This window comes from Poecilia formosa, unplaced genomic scaffold (assembly GCF_000485575.1).
Source record: "Poecilia formosa unplaced genomic scaffold, Poecilia_formosa-5.1.2 Scaffold422, whole genome shotgun sequence".
In the NCBI taxonomy this organism is placed as follows: Eukaryota; Metazoa; Chordata; class Actinopteri; order Cyprinodontiformes; family Poeciliidae; genus Poecilia; species Poecilia formosa.
In genome coordinates, this window is record NW_006800361.1 from 373785 (window position 1) to 392079 (window position 18295).

An 18295-nucleotide genomic window follows, 5' to 3' on the forward strand; every position below is an offset into this window, starting at 1 on the left:
TGATTTCAGGCTGAACATTAAAGCTACAGTATGAAATTTTGATTAAAAAATTGTTTTTTGCATTTATATTTAACCTATCATGCTGTGACAGTATGGGACAGATAATGTGTGAAAAAGATCCAGGAGGAGGGAGTTAGCGCTGTCGATCACTCTTGTGGATGCATTGCTCAGACTCTCCCCTCCTTTCTCCCTGCTACGCTGCAGCTAGCATAGCCTGTCATGAATGCTAATGCTAGTTAGCATGACTGCTGGTGACAGTGAGTTGTTTTTCTGCCATTAGCACATTAGCAGTGAGTACATGAGCTGGATTGGCGGCGCTAAGCCCCGCCTCCTGGTTGGTGGTCTTGGTCAGAGCGTTTCCATCAGATGATTTGTCTCATATTAAACCTTTTCATTATATTTAGTAATGTTTTAGAGAAATGAATGGTTTTGGGTCAGAACCAGGACGGGTCCAGGTTGGTTCCCTCTGCTGGAGGACATGAACATGTCCCTCTCAGGCTCCTGTAGCAGAGACCCGTCCTCCTCAGATGGACGGATGAGAACGACCTCTTGACCTCTGTTGATCTGGAGCAGCCGGCGGCCATCTTGTCTCCTGCAGTCCTCTCTCTCTCTCCCCCCCGATTGCCCCGCTGTTGGAGCGTTTCTGCAGCTGTAGCAGTCTGTGTCCCAGCACCCTGCGGGTCACAGGGAGTTCATTCTGCTGGGAGGAACCAGACCCAGAAGAATCTCTGACTCAGTCTAACCCGATTAGACTGAGAACAGAACCGGGCCTCCGGCGCCGTCCAGAGGAGCCGCCGTCTGCAGCCACAATCGCTGCTTCTGTCCACTGAGGACGGGTTTCCCCACTGCGCTTTGACTGGGCCACGGGCCAGGGGCTGATGGGAGGAATCCTGCTGGAGGCGACATGATGCAGTTCTGGTGGCTCTGATTGGTTCTGAAGGTTCTGGTGGCTCTGATTGGTTCTGAAGGTTCTGGTGGCTCTGATTGGTTCTGAAGGTTCTGGTGGCTCTGATTGGTTCTGGTTCTGCTGCAGCAGAAGCCTCGTTTCTCTAGTGGAGGTGATTATTATCTCAGTTTGTCTTGTTTCTGAAACGTTGCCGTTCCCATTGCTGCTCCAGGAATAAATCAGTTCATCACATGATAAATTAAAACTTTATCAATAATTTCCATATTTATGATTTATTGTTTTTCTTTCTACCAAAAGCTGGATGATGAACTCTCCAGGGTTTTGGTCTCAGAAGGACAGACTTCATCATTCATTTTATTTGTTTGTTCAAATGTTTCCAGCTCCAGTTTTAAATGTTTATGAGAATTTAAGGTTTATTGATCTTAGCAGTTATTATTCCTTTACTGTTATATTACTGGATAAACAATATAATGTTTTATCATAAAAACTCCTGAGTGATTTATCGTCCAGCTGCATTAGTTACTGTAACGGGTCCGGTTAGCTGGTTCTGTCAGAACTTCCTGTTTGGGTCCATCTGATCCAGCTCTAATTGAAACCTGCAGCCAGCTGACCTTTGACCTTTCCTGATGTAAAGCATTCCTGGAGGCTCGTTAAAACAAACGACCTGAGAGGAGTTCTGGGTCGGTTCTGGTTCTGCTGGTGCAGAGGCTGGGCTCTGTTTGTTTGGACAGGAGGAGGACCCTGCTTGGCCCAGTCCGACCCGGTCCGTTGTTTCTTTAGTTTCATAATGGGAGGAAGAGCAGCGGGGTGTTCGGACCCAGCAGGGCGGTCCGGTCCGGTCCGGTCCGGTCTGGCCCTGCAGGCCGAGCTTCAGACACATTCCAGGAAAACCTGGAGAGTTCTGCTGGGTTTCCAGGGATTGTCTGCTCCTCGTCATGACAACCCACGGTCCAGAACCAGAACCAGAGGATAAATCTGGCTCCTTATCCAGGAAATGATCAAACAGGTTTTATTATTTTACAGGTTTAAATTTTATTTCTGCTGCAGGAGAAACTTTTGGTTTCATCTTCAGTCAAACACCAGAGAATAAATCCTGACTGCTTCCTGATCCTCAGCAGGTTAGTTTGTTCTGGATGTTTTTCTCATGGTTCTGGTTCTGGACCCAGAACCGTTTATCCTGGTATCGGCTGTGATGTCACACCATCTCAGATTCAGTCAACATGTCCATATTTGGACGTCCTGTCTGTGTCCACAGTGGGAACCAGGATTCCTTCCTGAACAGAAACATCAATGTTCTCACGATGCAAACCACTTCAGCTCCACACACATCCTGCCTGTGTGTGTGCGTGTGTGAGACAGGCTTCCTGTGTTCAGAACAGAACCAGGCCCGGCCCAGTTCAGCAGCAGTGACCTCTCTGTTGGTCCGCAGCAAACTTCTGCATCGCATTCAACAATCTACAGATCAGTAGATACCGTTATAGAGAATAAAAACATTAAGTATTAGTAAAAGAATCCTAAAATAAAACTTTAAAAGAGCTACAAATCAATAAATTAATAGAAATTAAATAAAAACTCCTCCAGGAATCCTAATAAACCAACCATGAAACCAGTTTAACCAGTAGACCTGGAGCTACGTGAATAAACTACCAGCTGTACAGAAGCTTAAGCTGCTGTTGGATCAAAGTGTTGCTGTTATTGACGAGCTGCGTTCAGCACTCAGGACGTTTATTAATTATTAATATCAGTGAGTGTGGAGCAGAAACGCTCCAGCTGATCCTGAGTAACGTTCAGGATCTTCAGACACGCCTGAGCAGGCTAACACGGCCGCATCAATAATGCACAGGGAGGCTATCAAATATGGATTTACTGCTGCTAACGCAGGCTAACGGCAGCTAACTGGGGCTAACAGAGGCTAATTAGGGCTAACGGCAGCTAACTGGGGCTAACAGAGGCTAATTAGGGCTAATGGCAGCTAACTGGGTCTAATGGCAGCTAACTGGGGCTAATGGCAGCTAACTGGGGCTAATGGCAGCTAACTGGGTCTAACAGAGGCTAACTAGGGCTAATGGCAGCTAACTGGGTCTAACAGAGGCTAACAGCTGACGCTTCACCTCTGATTGTTTCTGCTTATCTGAGAAACAATCAGGAAAACGAGGAGAGGGAAAATTTCAGGCTTTAGATGGAAAAACTCTCAAACTAACTGTGTTTATTTCAGTTTAGCTTCTGACTGTAAGGTTAAAGATCCAGTTAAAGGAAAATCAGATTAAAAAGTTGTTTTCATTGTAATTTGTTTAATCTAGTGACTGACAGTCAGGTCTTCTGTGATTGGTTGTTGAGTTTAAAAGAAATATTTTCTCCGTAAATCCCATAAATGTTGATTCTGGTTCTGATCAGCATTCATTTCATTAAACATTAAAACTTGATGATTCCTATAGAATCTGAACCGATCAGAACCGGTTAATATTCTGGTTCTCTTTGTCTGGGTTCAGTCTGAACAAAACAATCCGCCTCACTGAACAAATCTGACCGCATGACTTATTGATGCCGCCGTCTGTCTGTCTGTCTGGACCGGCTGCTTTAACTTGGCTGGTTCTGGTTCTGGAACGGCTCGGTTCTGGTTAGACTGAAGAGAACAGAACCAGAGAACTGGAGCTCCATGTTCAGAGTCAGAGGTTCAGTTTTCCAGCTGATGAATCCGTGAAGCAAATGGCAGGAAGTCATTATGTACGGTGTGTGTGTGTGTGTGCTTGTGCGTGTGTGTCTGATTGCTGTGCTGCTGCTGCAGATGTCTGTCAGTCTGTTGTAAACTGATTGTTTCATGGTGGAGAAAATGATCAAATATTTTTTTCTGCTTTGTTGCATCATCATAAAAACCTTGGAAAACAGATTTATTACTTTTACTGGTGAAGCAGGAAGGTTCCTTTATGGGCTTAACCCAGTTAGCCCATTAAAAGCTACGGAACCAGTATCTGTACTGATGTTCCTCTAAAAGCTCAAAGTTCCCACACTCTGTGAGACCCTGAAGTGTCCTGGATCAGCTTCTGTCTGACTGAAGCTGCCCAGTCAGAAAGCAGAGTGTTATTTTATTATTATTGTTGAAATAATCATCAGCTAATTCAGTTATTGATTAACTGGTAAATAAAAGCATTTGCTGACAGAATCACACAGTCAAACTGAACAATAAATATAAATATCTTACATTTAAGATGAAAACCTTCTGACTGTAAGTCTGATTCCAGAACTCATCTGGCTCACATTCAGGAAATAAATCTCCTGTTAATCACCTTTTGGATCCAGTTATTAACCAATTAATCCAATACTTAATCAATAGATCAGCTCTTCACTGTACTGATGTACAGCTGAACCTTTCACATGTTGCTGTTCGGACTTTTTAGCTGTAGATTCATCCTTTGCTATAAATGATCAAACGTTCACTAAAGGAATGAATCTGTTGACTTTTATGCATGAAAATGTTTATTTTCTTATTTAAAGAACTAAATGTGTTTGTTTGCATGTTTTAATGTAATGAATTATCCTCAAACTGTGTTGGTTTCCATCCACACCGGATGCTGGTTCTGACCTGGACCCACCCACTGGACACCTTCTCTTATTTACATGCATCAGTATTGATCAGTATTGATTTCCTGCTGCTGGTATAAATAATTAACCAGCTATCAGCTTTTAGCTTCCCTCCATGTGGAAGCAATCACAGTCTGACTGCTGCAGATCAGATGTTATTAACAGATGGAAACCAGGTCAGCTCTCTCTCTCCTTACTCGATTGCCCTCTCTCTCTCGCCCGCCCCTCCCTCTCCCTCTCTCTCCCGTGATCTCATCCTCTCTGGCTACTGACACATTCCTCTGCTTTCAGCCTTTATTCCTTCACTCTTTGTTATCAGGAGTGTGTGTGTGTGTGTGTGTGTGTGTGTGTGTGTCTGTGTGTGTGTTGGATGTTTTCTCCCATGATGGAGCAGAGAGGCCCCCTGGAAATGACTGAATGTCTGCGACCTGTCCAGAACCGTTGGTTCCGTCTGGACCTCTGGCAGGACCAACATGCGGATCATTAGAAATCTGCAGAGGAGTGAAATGAGAACAACATGAAGTTCATAAAATCCTTTTTATAATGGTATCTAGTTTGGTTCAGTTGATTATAACGTTAAGTTTGTTCACAATAATGTGCTAGAAGACAGAAAATAAAAACTAACAACACAAGATTAAAAGACAAAAACCTTTTTATTTAAAAGTCTGCAGCTGATTGGACCGAGTCATTTCCTTTGCAGATCAAGCATGAGGCGACAGTGGGGGAGAAAACTCCTGCAGAACCAGCAGAAGCCACTTAGATTCTGGTTCTTCTTCATTCTGATGCTCAGTTTGAACTACAGGAAGTAGTCTTCCTCACCTCTGGATGAAGAGGAGTCACTGATTGGCTGCTGGTCTTAACGAGCGTCTTACCTGCTGTTGTGGATATATGTTGCTAACAGGACTTTAATGTCTGTTGCTAGGCAACCAGGTGGGTGTTGCAGTAATCATGGAAACGGTTCTGATCCTAAGACTGTAAACATCTAGACCAGGGGTCACCAACTCCTCCTGAAGGGCTACCATCCTGCAACTTTTAGATTCACCTCTGCTCCAAAATGTCTGAATTCCCTCACCAACATTCATTCCTCTCTGCAATAGGCTGGAATCGAACAGTTTATTTGATCCAGGTGTGTTTGAGCAGAGACGCATCTAAAAGTTACAGGATGGTAGGACTGGAGGACTGGAGTTGGTGACCCCTGATCTAGACCTTCCACAATCAATCAGGTGTTTAATCCACCTAGATAATGTATAATTAACGAGTTAGCTAGATATTAGCTAACCCCCAACATCAACTTTATTTGCTGATCAACTTTATAACTTGTTCCTTAAGGGTTCTCTCTTTATGTTTCTGTGGATGTAAATTAGTTTAATTCTGCCATATTTTGCCAGTCACTGCTGCCCTCTATGGGTTGAACTGTGGTACTGCAGGTGAATTTTCCTATTGGTTCCAGCAGTCCAGCTTGGTCAGTATCACTAAGCCCCACCTCCAGGTATCAGCTACCTGAGACACGCCTCCTGGTGGCGAGTCAGGAGGAGGAACAGCTGGCATGGTTAGCATTGATCGATGCCCGTCTCTTGGCTCCGCCCACTTTGGTGGAGTTTTTCTACATGTGGGCGGAGCTAAACCCTCTCAGGGGGTCAGCTCCAGCCTGATGATGCAACTCCTGGACTGTTGATCATCAGATTATTGATCATCAGAATGTCTCTGCTTGATGTTTGATCTGGAAATAGAACCAATTCAGAACCAATAAGAACAGAGAACCCAGCAACCGGTAACATGTTGCTGGGTTCAGTCTGCAGGTCCTGTTCTGACGGGTTCTGACGGGTTCTGACGGGTTCTTCTGAAGTGGATCATAGTGAAACTGGAGAGCCAGAAAACACCAGTAGCACCAGTAACTTTATTATTTTACAACTAAGTCTCTTTCTGTTGATCTGGTTCTGTTTTGTCACTGTTTGGATCAGAACCGGTCGGATCCAGATCGATCTGGTTAGGAATCACAGACTATGGATAGATTATTGATTGATTTATTAGTGATGATCAGTGAAGTTCATCAGAACCGGATGGTCGGATCCAGAAAGTTCTTTGGTCTTTATAGAGGAGTCAGTGAGAACTTCAGGGCCGGTTCTGTTTCTGCCCCGTTTATCCATCCATTCATCGCGGTAACCATAGCAACCGCTAAGTGCATTAGCAGGGAGTAGCTAACCTGATTACAGGGAGAGAGTCCTGCAGAGGATGGAGGGAGGAGGTTCTGGTTCCGACTGGATCTGACTGCTACTATATTTTTCTAACTGGTTCTAACTGGTTCCTACTCTGCTGAACATGCAGCAGCCTGAACCATGTTTGGACTGAACCCAGATTCGGTTCTGTTGCTCCTGTCAGGTGGACTCCGTGGTCCGGCTGTCGGCCCAGTAGAACCTGCTCAGCTGTCTGCTGAAAAGGGGCCTGGTTTCCATGGTTACGGCTGTTTTAGGTCATTTCCTCTCTTCTGTCTCTGTGTGGCAGCAGCTTCTGGATCAGAACCAAAGGATCGGGGTCTCTGGAGGTTCTGGTCCATTAGCGTCCTCCTCCTGCTCTGGGTCGGTGTGGTTCTGCTGGTACCGGGTCAGATAGCTGCTGCTGTCCTACATGGTTGGCTGTGGCCTAGTTAAAGCTGCAGAGGCAGTGATGGATGATGTCCCGTCTCCTCTCCGACCCAGTTCTCCAGAACCAGCGGCGCATTGCGGTGAAGGCTGAGCGGACCTCAATGGGACCTGCAGTAGCCCGTCTGGTTCTGGTTCTGGATGGGTCCAGTAATGATGTAACGCTCAGTTTGGATCAGCAGAACATGGGGGAACCGTTTCCATGGTAACCTGTGGTTTTACCGCCAGCAGAACCATCAGAACCGATCCGCCTGCTCCTGCAGCAGCCGGAGGTTCTGCTCCGATGTGAGCGGTTCTGGAGAGCGGCGTGGGCGGCTGAGAGCGGCGTGGGTTTCTGCAGCGCTGCGGTTGCCATGGTGATCAGCTGATGCTTGAAACGTGAAAGTGCCAGAGAGCTTTCTGTCTGCTCGGATCAGAGCCACAGAACCTGCAGGCTCAGTGGACCACGGTTTGGATCAGAACCAGAGGTTAGAAATGTTCTCCAGAACCAGCAGATTTATTCCAGCCCTCCCAGTTAAACTCTGGCCTCTGGCCCAGTTCAAGTTCGTCTCCGTCGGGTCTTTGTGCCGCTGTCGGCAGCTTCATGAGTTGCTGCTGCCGCAGTGCATGCTGGGACGGCGTTACCATGGAGACGTGGCATTTTGCAGGATAATATCTGCTTTACTGAGGACATGGACAGAGAGAGGAGGGGACAGGATGGGGGATGTGTTGTCCTTCCTCCAGGCAAGCGAATCAGAATACAGAAACTTTAATCTGGATTCTGTACGAACAGACCGAACCGGTTCTGGTTCCAGAACTTTCTGAGGTTCAGCTGAACTCATGAACCTGAACCAATCAGATCCTCCATCAGTTTGATCTGTCTGCTCTCTGATTGGTCCTTAGAGATCAGCTGGTTGATCCGGTTCTGCTCTGGTTCTGTTCCGGTTCTATTCATTAGTGAAAAGAACAACTTTTCTATTGGTTATAGAGATGAGGTTTAAATTATTTTTTACACTTTTATTAAAATGTAGAACCGAACAGATGAATATTTATTTCCATATTTCAGCAGACATTGCAGATCGACCAATCAGAAGCCTTCATTTCCCCTTTGATGTTCAGTCTGGTTCATTTTGTTCTGACACATAAAGGTGATGATGTCATCAGAACCAAGTCCAGATCTCCAACCTGCAGAAACGCTTTACTACTGCAGGCGGTTGTCATGGCGCCCTGCGTATGTATGTGTGTGTGTGTGTATGTGTGTGTGTGTGCGCGTGCGCGTGCGCGTGTGTGTTCTGATCCCATCTTCATCATCAGCGTATTTTTAGCATAGCAACACCAGCAGCTCCACTGACTGGTTGCTGAGCTCTGAGTGGGAGGAAGTCACCAAGTGTCCCAGCCGCTTCACTTCCTGCTCTGACAGTCGGCTCCTCTGATTGGACGGTTTGAGGATCAGTGGGTGGGGCCTCAGCTCAGGTCAATGAAGAGTCTGATGACTCAAACGTCGCAAAGAAAATTTAAACTGGAAAAACTGAATGTGATCAGCTGGAGCTGAATAAAGAGAGGAAAAAATAATGAAAAGTTTTTAGATTTAAAAAAAATTGTTTCTTTACACTTCATCTTTTTTTTTTAGATTTTTTGTTTTGTTTACATCATTCTGTCTTTCTTTTTGTACTTCTGTCTCTTTCTTCACAGAGGAACTCTCACTCTTTTTAACAACCAGGAAACTTTACGGTTTATAAATCATAGTGAATGTTGCCTAGCAACAGCATGAACTGCATCTCTGCACTGCCAGGTTTCATCCTGCTGCTCTGATGTCCTGCAGTGACCTGGATTCACCAGCAGGGGGCAGCGCTCCCTCAGCGCTCAGGAAGAGCTGTTTGTAGGGTTAGAGTCAGTCTGCAGCCAATCACAGAGCAGAGCTCCAGTCACATGACTGGGAATCAGATGTAGAAACATCAACAGATGTTGACCTGGGAGGATGCTGCATTAAACTAAGTACACCCCATTAGTAAACTAAGTACACCCCATGATCCAGCAGCTCCTGGTTCTGTGGTTCTGGTCCAGATCAGTTCACTGAGGTTCCTGCTCAGCTCTCCCACCTCAGTGTTTCAGGTAGAGGTTGGGCTTTGACTAGGCCAGTTCTACACATTTCCATCCATTCCGTTGTGCTGCTGGGTTCTGATGGTGGCCTGGTTGGTTGTGTCAGCAGTTGTATTGGACTCTAGAACAGTTTGGTCTATGGAGGAGCTGATGGTGGTCAGTTTGGATCCCGCAGCATCACTCCTTCTCCACCGTGCTTCACTGACCGTCTCTCTCTGTCTCTGCAGGTTTCCTCCAGTCGTCCCGGCTGGCCAATCACAGCCGCTCTCAGAGGGTCCCACTGATCCCAGCAGCAGGTAACCGGTGGGCGGAGCAGCGAGCGGCGGTGGGGCCGGAGTCACGGCGAGGTCATCATGACGTCGGTGGCGGCGGAGTTCGACCACATGGAGATCCAGCAGCAGTACAGCGAAGGCGTCAACAACCGCTGGGACGCCGACGACTGGGACAACGAGAACAGCTCGGCCCGCCTCTTTGAACGCTCACGCATCAAGGCGCTGGCAGGTAGGACTGCTGGTTAAACTGGGATGAGGATATTCTGAGTCCTGTCTCTTTAAACTCTCCCCTCTGATTCTGCTGTTTCTGTCCTGAGCTGGTTAAGTTAACCAGGTGGTCAGGTTAACTTACCCAGGTAACCTGAGGTAACTCTGGGTTCTCTGAGAGCCTCCAGCTTCATCTGCTGGAGCAGAAACATGATTTAATCCTCAGCTTTCCTTCATTTCTGGTTCTTCTTCTGCTGGTTGATTTCTAGTCATTTTCATACTAAGCGCCCCCTAGAGGAGAGGTTCTCAAACTTGGCACCCTGTGTTTTGACAGAAAACGGAGCCAGAGGGCTGAACAGTTATTGGTAACTGGTGACCCACATGAATGTGTTTACTTAATTCTCTATTTATTTAATAAATACATAAATATAGATTTAAATTACAGTTATGGATTTGTTGAACTTTTTATTTCATAATTTAAGATCTATAGTTCAATATTTAATGGGACATTAACTTCATTTCATATTTAATGACCTTATGATAAAGTTATTAATTTGTGTTTTCATATTTATGCTCTCCATAAAGCTCAGGGTTGCATCATGATGATTCTGAAGTTTTTGACCCTCTGCTTGATGTCTCGTGCCCCCTGGGGGTCCCTGACCCTCACTTTGGGAACCCCAGGCTTACAGAGGCATCAAACTGGGAACAGGAAGGTTTTTATGGTGGTTATATTTTTTCTGGAAGCTCAGGATCAGATAAACATATTTATCCAAATGTTCAGCAGATTAAACCAATCCTGAGTGAAATTAGACTCATTAAAGAAACCTGCTGGTTCTGCCTGGTAACAGGAAGGTTCTGGAGCTGTTTGGGTCGCATGATGTCACAGAACTGAGATGCATCTCATCAGCAGAAGATGATGAGATGCTGAAGTAAATCTGGAGTTAATCTTGTTTTCTGTGGCTGGTTTCCTGATTTCTCTCAGGTCCCAGCTGCAGCACGGTGGTGGTTCTGACCAGTAGTGGTTCTGAGTTAAACGGGCTTTCTGGTCCTCAATCTGAAGCTCTGAATCCTGAACAGCATTTAAACCTGAGAGCAGCTTCATCAGCTCTACAGGAGTCACACAACTTGGTCCAGTAGGGGTCACCAACGAGCTGCAAGAGAACCAACATCCCAGATTATCCACATTTATACAAAATATTCCCATAAACATCATAAATCTGTTCAGGGTTTTATGTAATTATTGTTTATTAACCAATGAATAATAACTTCATGTCTGGTTCCTCCATTTGATCCCTGCTGGTTGACCTGAACGTTTATCTGGGATTATTTTATTAGTGGTTGTCAGTAATAATCCAGATTATAATCCAGATTATCTCAGGTTGTGTTTTCAGTCTTTCTGCTGCTCCATCTTCATCGTGTCCAAACAGCAACAATAACTCCTCTTCATCAGGCTGATGCAGATCACGGGTCGGCTGCCGCCGCTAGCTCACATGCTTCCTGTGTGTGTGTGTGTGTGTGTGTGTGTGTGTGTGTGTGTGTGTGTGTGCTCTAAATAATTCAGTGTCCTGCCGTGTTAAATATGCAGCAGGCTGTTTACATGGGGGGGCAGGTGGGGCCCAGGGCCCAGGGCTCATTAAATCATCTTTCTGTTCCTAAACCGATTAACTGGAGAATGTTCTGCTGGAATCTCTGATTGGACCAGAGGACCGGTCCGGTCCAGTCTGTTGGGAACCAACCAGTTGGTGGGTTTCCCTCTGGTCCGGTCAGAACCTTGGTCCATGAGTTGAGTGGCTGGTTTCTGTTTTAGTGACGGGTTGAAGGGTTCTTGGCGGTTCTGATCGGACCTCAGCTGGGTCACCTGGTTCTGGAAACGGGTCTGATCAGCTGGAACAATGGGTCCTTTCAGATTCCAGACGCTGCTGTTGCTCCTGGTTTCCTTCCTGATCAGCCTGAAGCTCCGCCTCCTCCTGGAGTTGAACCGCCGTCCTTCCTGCCTCAGAACCCAGAGCCTTAAAGGGACAGTAACATGAAAAACCTGCTTCTCTTAGCTTTAGATCATGTTATGATGCTATCCCCTCATCAAATTGTTGAGAAATTGTTTAGTCTCCATGACAACCACTCAGCTGAGCAAAACGGCTCAGATGAGCATCGTCCCCACTCAGCTCCTTCTTAAAGAGACGGAGGCCCAATTTCAAGGTGTCGAATTACAAAGTCTAACTTCTATAAAGTCATATTTGATACATTGTTATAAGAACTGATTGACTAACACAGAAACAGGAAACATCAGTCAAACCTGAACCTTACTCAGATTATAGGTATCAAACGGCCGGCCTCCCTGACCTCCTCAGGATCATTGGGCGTTTCGTTAACCTCTGTGTTGGCTCATCGCTCATCAGTCCAGACTCAGATTCATCAGCAGGACTCTGTGAACTCTACATGTTTGATCCCAGTAGAGCCACACTATTCACAACAGAGAGCAGCAGATGTTGCAGAGCAATACAGACATGAAGGTCTGTATTAGGAATCAAACAGAAATCTTTATGTTGGCGGTTTGTGGCAGTAAACATTTTATCTCCATCTCAGAGTTTCTTCAGCTGTTGAGAAGTTTCTCATTAGATGTTTCTGACCATCAGCTCTGCTTCTGAATCTAAACACCAGGAGAGGAAAACGTTTAATTGTCATGTAGAAAATGTCTGACTGTCCCTTTAACTGACAGTTTGGACCAATCAGAATGTCTCTGGACCCGACGCAGCCATTCAGACCTTTCATTAGCCTGAAAGCTGTGTGTGTGTGTGTGTGTGTGTGTGTGTGTGTGTGTGNGTGTGTGTGCGCGCGTTTGTTTGTAATACCTTGTCGGGACGATTTTCCTGACATATACTACGTTGTGGGGACCAATTGCTCGTGGGGACCGGAGCCTGGTCCCCACGAGGGGAAACCCTGTTTATGGGTCAGGGGTCAGAGTTAGGGCTAAGGTATGAATTGAGTTTTGGTTGGTTAGGGTTAGGGTATGTGATGGTTAGGGTTAGGAAAAGGGGTAAAGGTTAGGTTTAGGCTGTAGAAATGAATGGAAGTAAAGATAGCCAGACAAACGTGTGTGTGTGTGTGTGTGTGTGTGTGTGTGTGTGTGTGTGAGGTCCATATGATAGCCTGAGCAACACTACACCACTGGTTACCATGGAGACGCAGCCTGATCGACTTCCACTCAGAGTGGGAGGAGAAGCGGCTTCAGCTCTGAGTTCAGACCATCAGGGTGAGATGCATGCTGGGAAATAATCCAGCATGCATCGGGTCTGGTTCTCATCCGGACCGATGGCTCGGTTCTGACAGACTCTGTTCATCAGCCACCCTGAAGGTCACCGGATGACCTTCAGCTGTTTGCTGTAAGAATCGTTTCATCAGTTTATCGTGTTTCAGCAACGAGGCAGGTCAAAGGTCATTACATCACAACTACAGATAAACCGGCTCTGCTTCTGCTGCAGCTCTCTTGTTGTTCCTCAGCCTGATATAATCTGCTGGGATGAGCATCATAATCTGAGTTTAACTGTCCAGAACTGGACTGAATGGGAATGACTTGGAGTCGGATCAGAACGTCTGAGCTGAGCTGGATCCGTTTGTCTTGTTCAGACGGTTCAGTTCTGGATCAGTTGCACATAAATAACTGAACTAAACAGAACCAGGTCCGATTTACCCAGTTCTGATCAGGAATGACTGTGTGGATCCATTTGGATCAGATGATCAGGGATCAGAACCTATCTGATTTATTGAAGAGACACTCAGTGGATCCATAATTAGAACCAGAACCGGTCCGGTTTCCCACAGAGAGGACTGTGTGTCACTTCCTGTTTGGAATACCACAGGTTGGAATGCTGGGAATGTTTTTCTTCCTGGTTGGTGAAGTGAAAGCTCACGCTGCAGGTTCTCATTCATTACTGCTCAGTTTTCCAGTTTTTCCTGTTTTCCTGGAGTTTTATCTCCAGTTCTCCCAGTTTTTCTTCCTCCCAGTCAGGAACGCTCTTATCAGCCCAGATACACGTTACAACATGAGATTAGATAATCTCTGCTTTCCCTTTTCTACACTTCAGTTTCTGGTTCAACCTTAAGTCCTTCCTGATAAGAGGAAGATAAAGCAGCAGAACCCTGACCCGGCTCTGACCCGGTTCTGCTGTCTCTGGGTAAAAAAAGTCTGATGATAACAGCAGCTGGATTAAAGTGGGACATGTTTCCAGTGGTGTGGGAGGGGGAACCAGTGAACCGGATTTACCTGGTGGACCTGATGCACCTGTTGGACCGGCTGGACCCAGTGAACCCTGGTCTCCCCTCCTGGTTCTGGGGGTCGTGACCTCCCTGGAATGCTGCTCTGCGCTGCGCAGGTCGAGCCGGCGTCTCTGTGTGAAATTCAGCGAGCGGCTGATGGATGTTTGACCGGTGAGGGCGTCGCCAGGTTCAGCAGAACCGGCCACAGGGTGCAGCGGTTCTGGACGGCCCGGCCCGACCCTGGCACTGTGAAGGGGGCGCTTGGTTCGGTGGCGGCGCCGCCCTGAGGGGCCGAGCCACGAGGAGAGCAGATGACTGCAGCAGAACAGAGCGCGCTCAGAACGTCTGCTCCATCTGCTGTCTGTTTGCTGCTGCCTGACCTCTGACCTCACCGTGGGGGCTGGGGGTGGGGGTCAGGCTGCTCCTAGATGGAAACATCTGGATGGTTTCTTCTTCTTCTCTGCAAACTCAGAGCTGCAGTTTGATCTGCTGGTCAAAGATCATCTCTTCATACCCGACCTGCAGGCTGATTGATATCCAGACAGGAAGTTCCTGCTGACGGACAGGAAGCTGGATGGATCACATAAACTTTAATTTATTCCAGATTAGAAGTTTAGATCCAATAAATGTCTGATTTTACCATAAATCCAGATCTTTAACCAGGAGGTTTGGTGTGGATTGGCCGGGTGTTGGTCCATCCATCAGTCAGCGTTAGGAGGGTTGTTGTTTTAAATAACAATAAAAGAGGTAAAAACTATTTATTACTTGTTTTTTATGGTTGGGACTGCATGACACACCAATCAGAGCTCCACAAACACTGATCTTCAAAAACATTTCCACTTCTTCAGGACTCCCCCGTCATGAAGAAGTGTCACTGAAATGCTTTAATCATTTATCTGAACCTCCACTGAACCAACAGCAGGGAAAATAGTGAAACTAACAAGCCCAACGGTTTTATTGTGTCAATAGTGGATGAAAATGTAGCCATGATAAGAACTCTATGATGATAATAACTGCCCACATCACCATGCTGCCACCACCGTGCTGGTGTGTGTCCAGAGGTCTGCTTCATCCTGAAGCTGCTCTGCTAGCATGACGGCCCAGCCCGGCCCAGACCACCGAGCCCGGCTCCAGACAAGCCCCGCCCACTCTGTGACATCGCAGGGTTCAGTCCAGCCACCACCTTGTTTCTAGAGAGAGGACCCTTCCTCCTTCAGCTCATTTAGTTTCCCTTTGGATCAGTAAAGTACGTCTGAATTGACCTGAACTCTTCCTGGCAGCCATGTTGGCTCAGTATCGTGACCTTTGACCTGCTAGCTGAGGCCCGTAGCGTCCAGAACCACAGCCTTTGGGTTTTGATGGGTTGAATGTGCTGGGACTCTGAGGTGTTTTCATCTCATGATGACCTTTGACCCTTCCCTGGCATTGTCGGCTGCAGCGTTCCTGTTCTCCAGGTGAGCTTAGCCCTTCCTGATGTGGATGATCCACAGGAGGTCAAAGGTCGCTCTGTTGAATCTAGAGGTGTGGCTTGGAGTCATGGTGACCTCTGACCCCTCTGCTATCTTGGCCTCTGTTTGTTTAGGTCAACATGAAGTTTTGTTCCAGCTATTGTCTGGACGGCATGACCTTTGACCTCCGCCTGTCTGTCTGCTCAGTAACAGGAAGCGGCGCTCCAAGAGCTCCAGACCGACTTCCTGCTCCCTCTTCATCCGTGTGTGTGTGTTGGCCAGAGAACCAGAGGAAACAGGAAGTGATGTCAGACCCAGACAGGAAGCTCATCTCCACAGCAGATGCTAATATTAGCACCAGGGTGTTCTCAGGATGTTGATAAGAACCGACCCGGTGGTCCGGTCCAGCAGCTCTTCTGCTCTCTGATGGTTCTGGGCCAACATGGAGGATCCGGACGGGTCCGGTTCTGATCCGATCAGTAGATAACAGAACTAAGCCTCACCTGGAGGAAACTCTGGCTCCGTTTGAGTTTCTGTCACTGCAGCACATCAAACCAGACAGGAGAACCGGAACCGGGTCCTACCGGGTCGGTCCAGAGCGTTCGGTCTGTCAGATCAGCTTCTGCTCCCAACATCTGCTGAACATCTGGGTCCAGCTTGGTAGCTGTTAGCTTCTTGTTAGCTTCATGAAGCTAACAGCTAACAAATGCATGTTTGATGTGGAGCTGGGAGAACCTGGAGGTTCTGGAGGTTCTGCTGCTGGTTTCTAAATGGTGGCGTTGTCTCAACCACCGTCAGAACCGATCAGAACAGTTCTGGTGAAATTCATGACGTCAGTCCAGATCAGTGCTAACAGAACCAACAGTGAGTTGAATCTGTCATCATAAATCACTTGTTCACACGATAAATTAAATTAAAATGTTTGTGTTTTGATATAATTTACTGAATGGCAGCTCTGTTTAGAGAAACATAATCTGTTGTGGTTGTGTATTATTAATTTCCATTTTATTTATTACTTTTGGTTGTGTTTTAGTTTGGATACTTGTGTGTTTTATTGTACCTGAAAATGGAATCAAAAGAACAAGGTTCCAGTTTATTGCAGTGGTTTCTGGGACAATTTATTGTCCAGTAAAATAAGTTATGGTGACAGGAAGTTGAGTCGTCTATAAGTTTCCAAGCAGTTCCTAGTTTTCCAAACGTTCCTGTTGAGCTCTGCTGGAATTTATTTGATATTTGTGCAAATTTGTTGTAATTTTCCTTTGAATAAACTTTTTCCCTGAAATAGAAACTAAAAGTTGAGATTTCTGATTCACTGTGATAAACATCTGAGATCCAGATCAGATCCAGCCTCTTTGGCCCCGCCCCTTATGCTAATGAGGGGATGACATCATGCAGCAGCTGAGGGCTGTGATTGGCCGGCTCAGCGTGTGGCCCCGCCTCCTCTGGCTGGGTCTGAAGGTGTTTTCAGCAGCGTCTGCTCAGACCCACGCTAACGCTTCGCTGCAGCGCTGCTCTTCCTCCTCTTCCTCACGCTCTTCATCCTGCTCTTCGTCCTCGTCTTCCTCAGCTGGAGCGCCGCGGGCTGCTGGTTCGGGTTCGGGGGAAGGTTTGGTTCTGGTGGCGGAGGGATGGAGGCAGAGCCAGGCGTGCTGTTGCCGTGGCAGCCGTGCTGAGTTAGCGCTTCCTGCCTCGCCCCGAGGGGGAGAGAGAGAGAGGGAGAGGGAGGGAGGGAGTCCCTCGCTCGCCCTCTGTGCAGCTCAGTCCCTCTGAGGAGGAGAGCGGTTCTGATCTGGACCGGTTCTGACCCGGGGGAAACCTGAACTGGACTTTCACCTGGACCGGACCAGAACTTTGTCCCTGGAGTGACTGCTGGCCGCCTCTGGACTGGTTCTGACCCGGTTCTGACCTGTTTCTCCTGAACTGGACCAAAACTTTCTCCTTGGAGTGACTGCTACCTCTGGACCAGTTCTGATCCAGTGGAAACCTGAACCGGTCCAGAACCTTTTCTCTGGAGTTACTGCTGCTGGATTCCTCTGACCCGATTCTCCTGAATTGGACCAGAACTTTCTCCTGTAGCGGCTGCTGCCTGGCTCTGGGCCTGGCCCGGTCCGGTCCGGTGTGATGGAGCTACAGAGCGCTCCGCTCCCCCCACTCTCCCCGCTCTCCCCCCTGGACTACGCCGGGTCCCGGACCCCGTCCCCGGTTCCGGGCCAGGCCCCCAGCCCCAGCAGGGGGGCTGCCAGCCCGGGGCCCAGCTTCAACTACAACCAGCTGGAGGGACGATTCAAGCAGCTGCAAGGTAGGAGGTTCTGGAGGTTCTGGAGGTTCTGGAGGCTCATCAGGCTGTAACTCTGGGTTCAGTGTGTGTGTGTCAGCAGCTGTAGTGTTATCAGAGTGAACCACCGCGCCCTTCCTCCTCCTCCTCTTCCTCACACTGTGGCGCTAATAAAACCAGGAGCTGCCTTGCTGAACGGCAGCTGGGGCTCTTCCTCCTCTTCCTCCTCCTCTTCCTCCTCTGGTTTGGTGAACCTCAGAGAGGAAACATGTCGGGTTCTGCAGCAAAACCAGAACTTTTCTCTGCTGTTGGGTTTGGTCCGGACTGTTCCCGGTGCATCTGGGAATTGATCCGGTTTCTGATCCGGTTCGGGATCTGCAGGTTGGATATCAGGTTTAAACTGATATATGACTAACTCTCTGGGTGACCTTTAACCTCCCGGTCCTGTTGGCCTTCGTCAGGAGGAAGTCTCCAACAGGCCTGATGCTCCACTGACATGTGAACCATAAAGTCACAGCCCTGATCAGGACTCAATCGATTAGTCACCTTCAATCAATTATTGGAATCAGCAGCTGATTCAACCAGTTATCTGGAGAAAAGAGACGAAAGAACATTAAACCTGCTGACCGGATGGA

The 18295-nt window shown here is 47.4% G+C and overlaps 1 protein-coding gene across 4 annotated transcripts in view; it reads left to right on the forward strand.

Moving 5' to 3' along the window:
* LOC103155361 (spectrin beta chain, non-erythrocytic 1) overlaps positions 1 to 18295 on the forward strand; it is a 71835-nt gene that overhangs the window by 10231 nt on the left and 43309 nt on the right. For 2 of the 4 annotated variants that reach the window (XM_016663488.1, XM_016663489.1), the window contains exon 2: positions 9432 to 9705. In XM_016663488.1, the coding sequence (XP_016518974.1) occupies positions 9558 to 9705 (148 nt within the window). In that variant the 5' untranslated portion in view covers positions 9432 to 9557. Of the gene's footprint in view, positions 1 to 9431; positions 9706 to 16886; positions 17685 to 18295 lie in introns of those variants that run through there. The other 2 variants (XM_016663487.1, XM_016663486.1) reach the window with 1 other exon arrangement.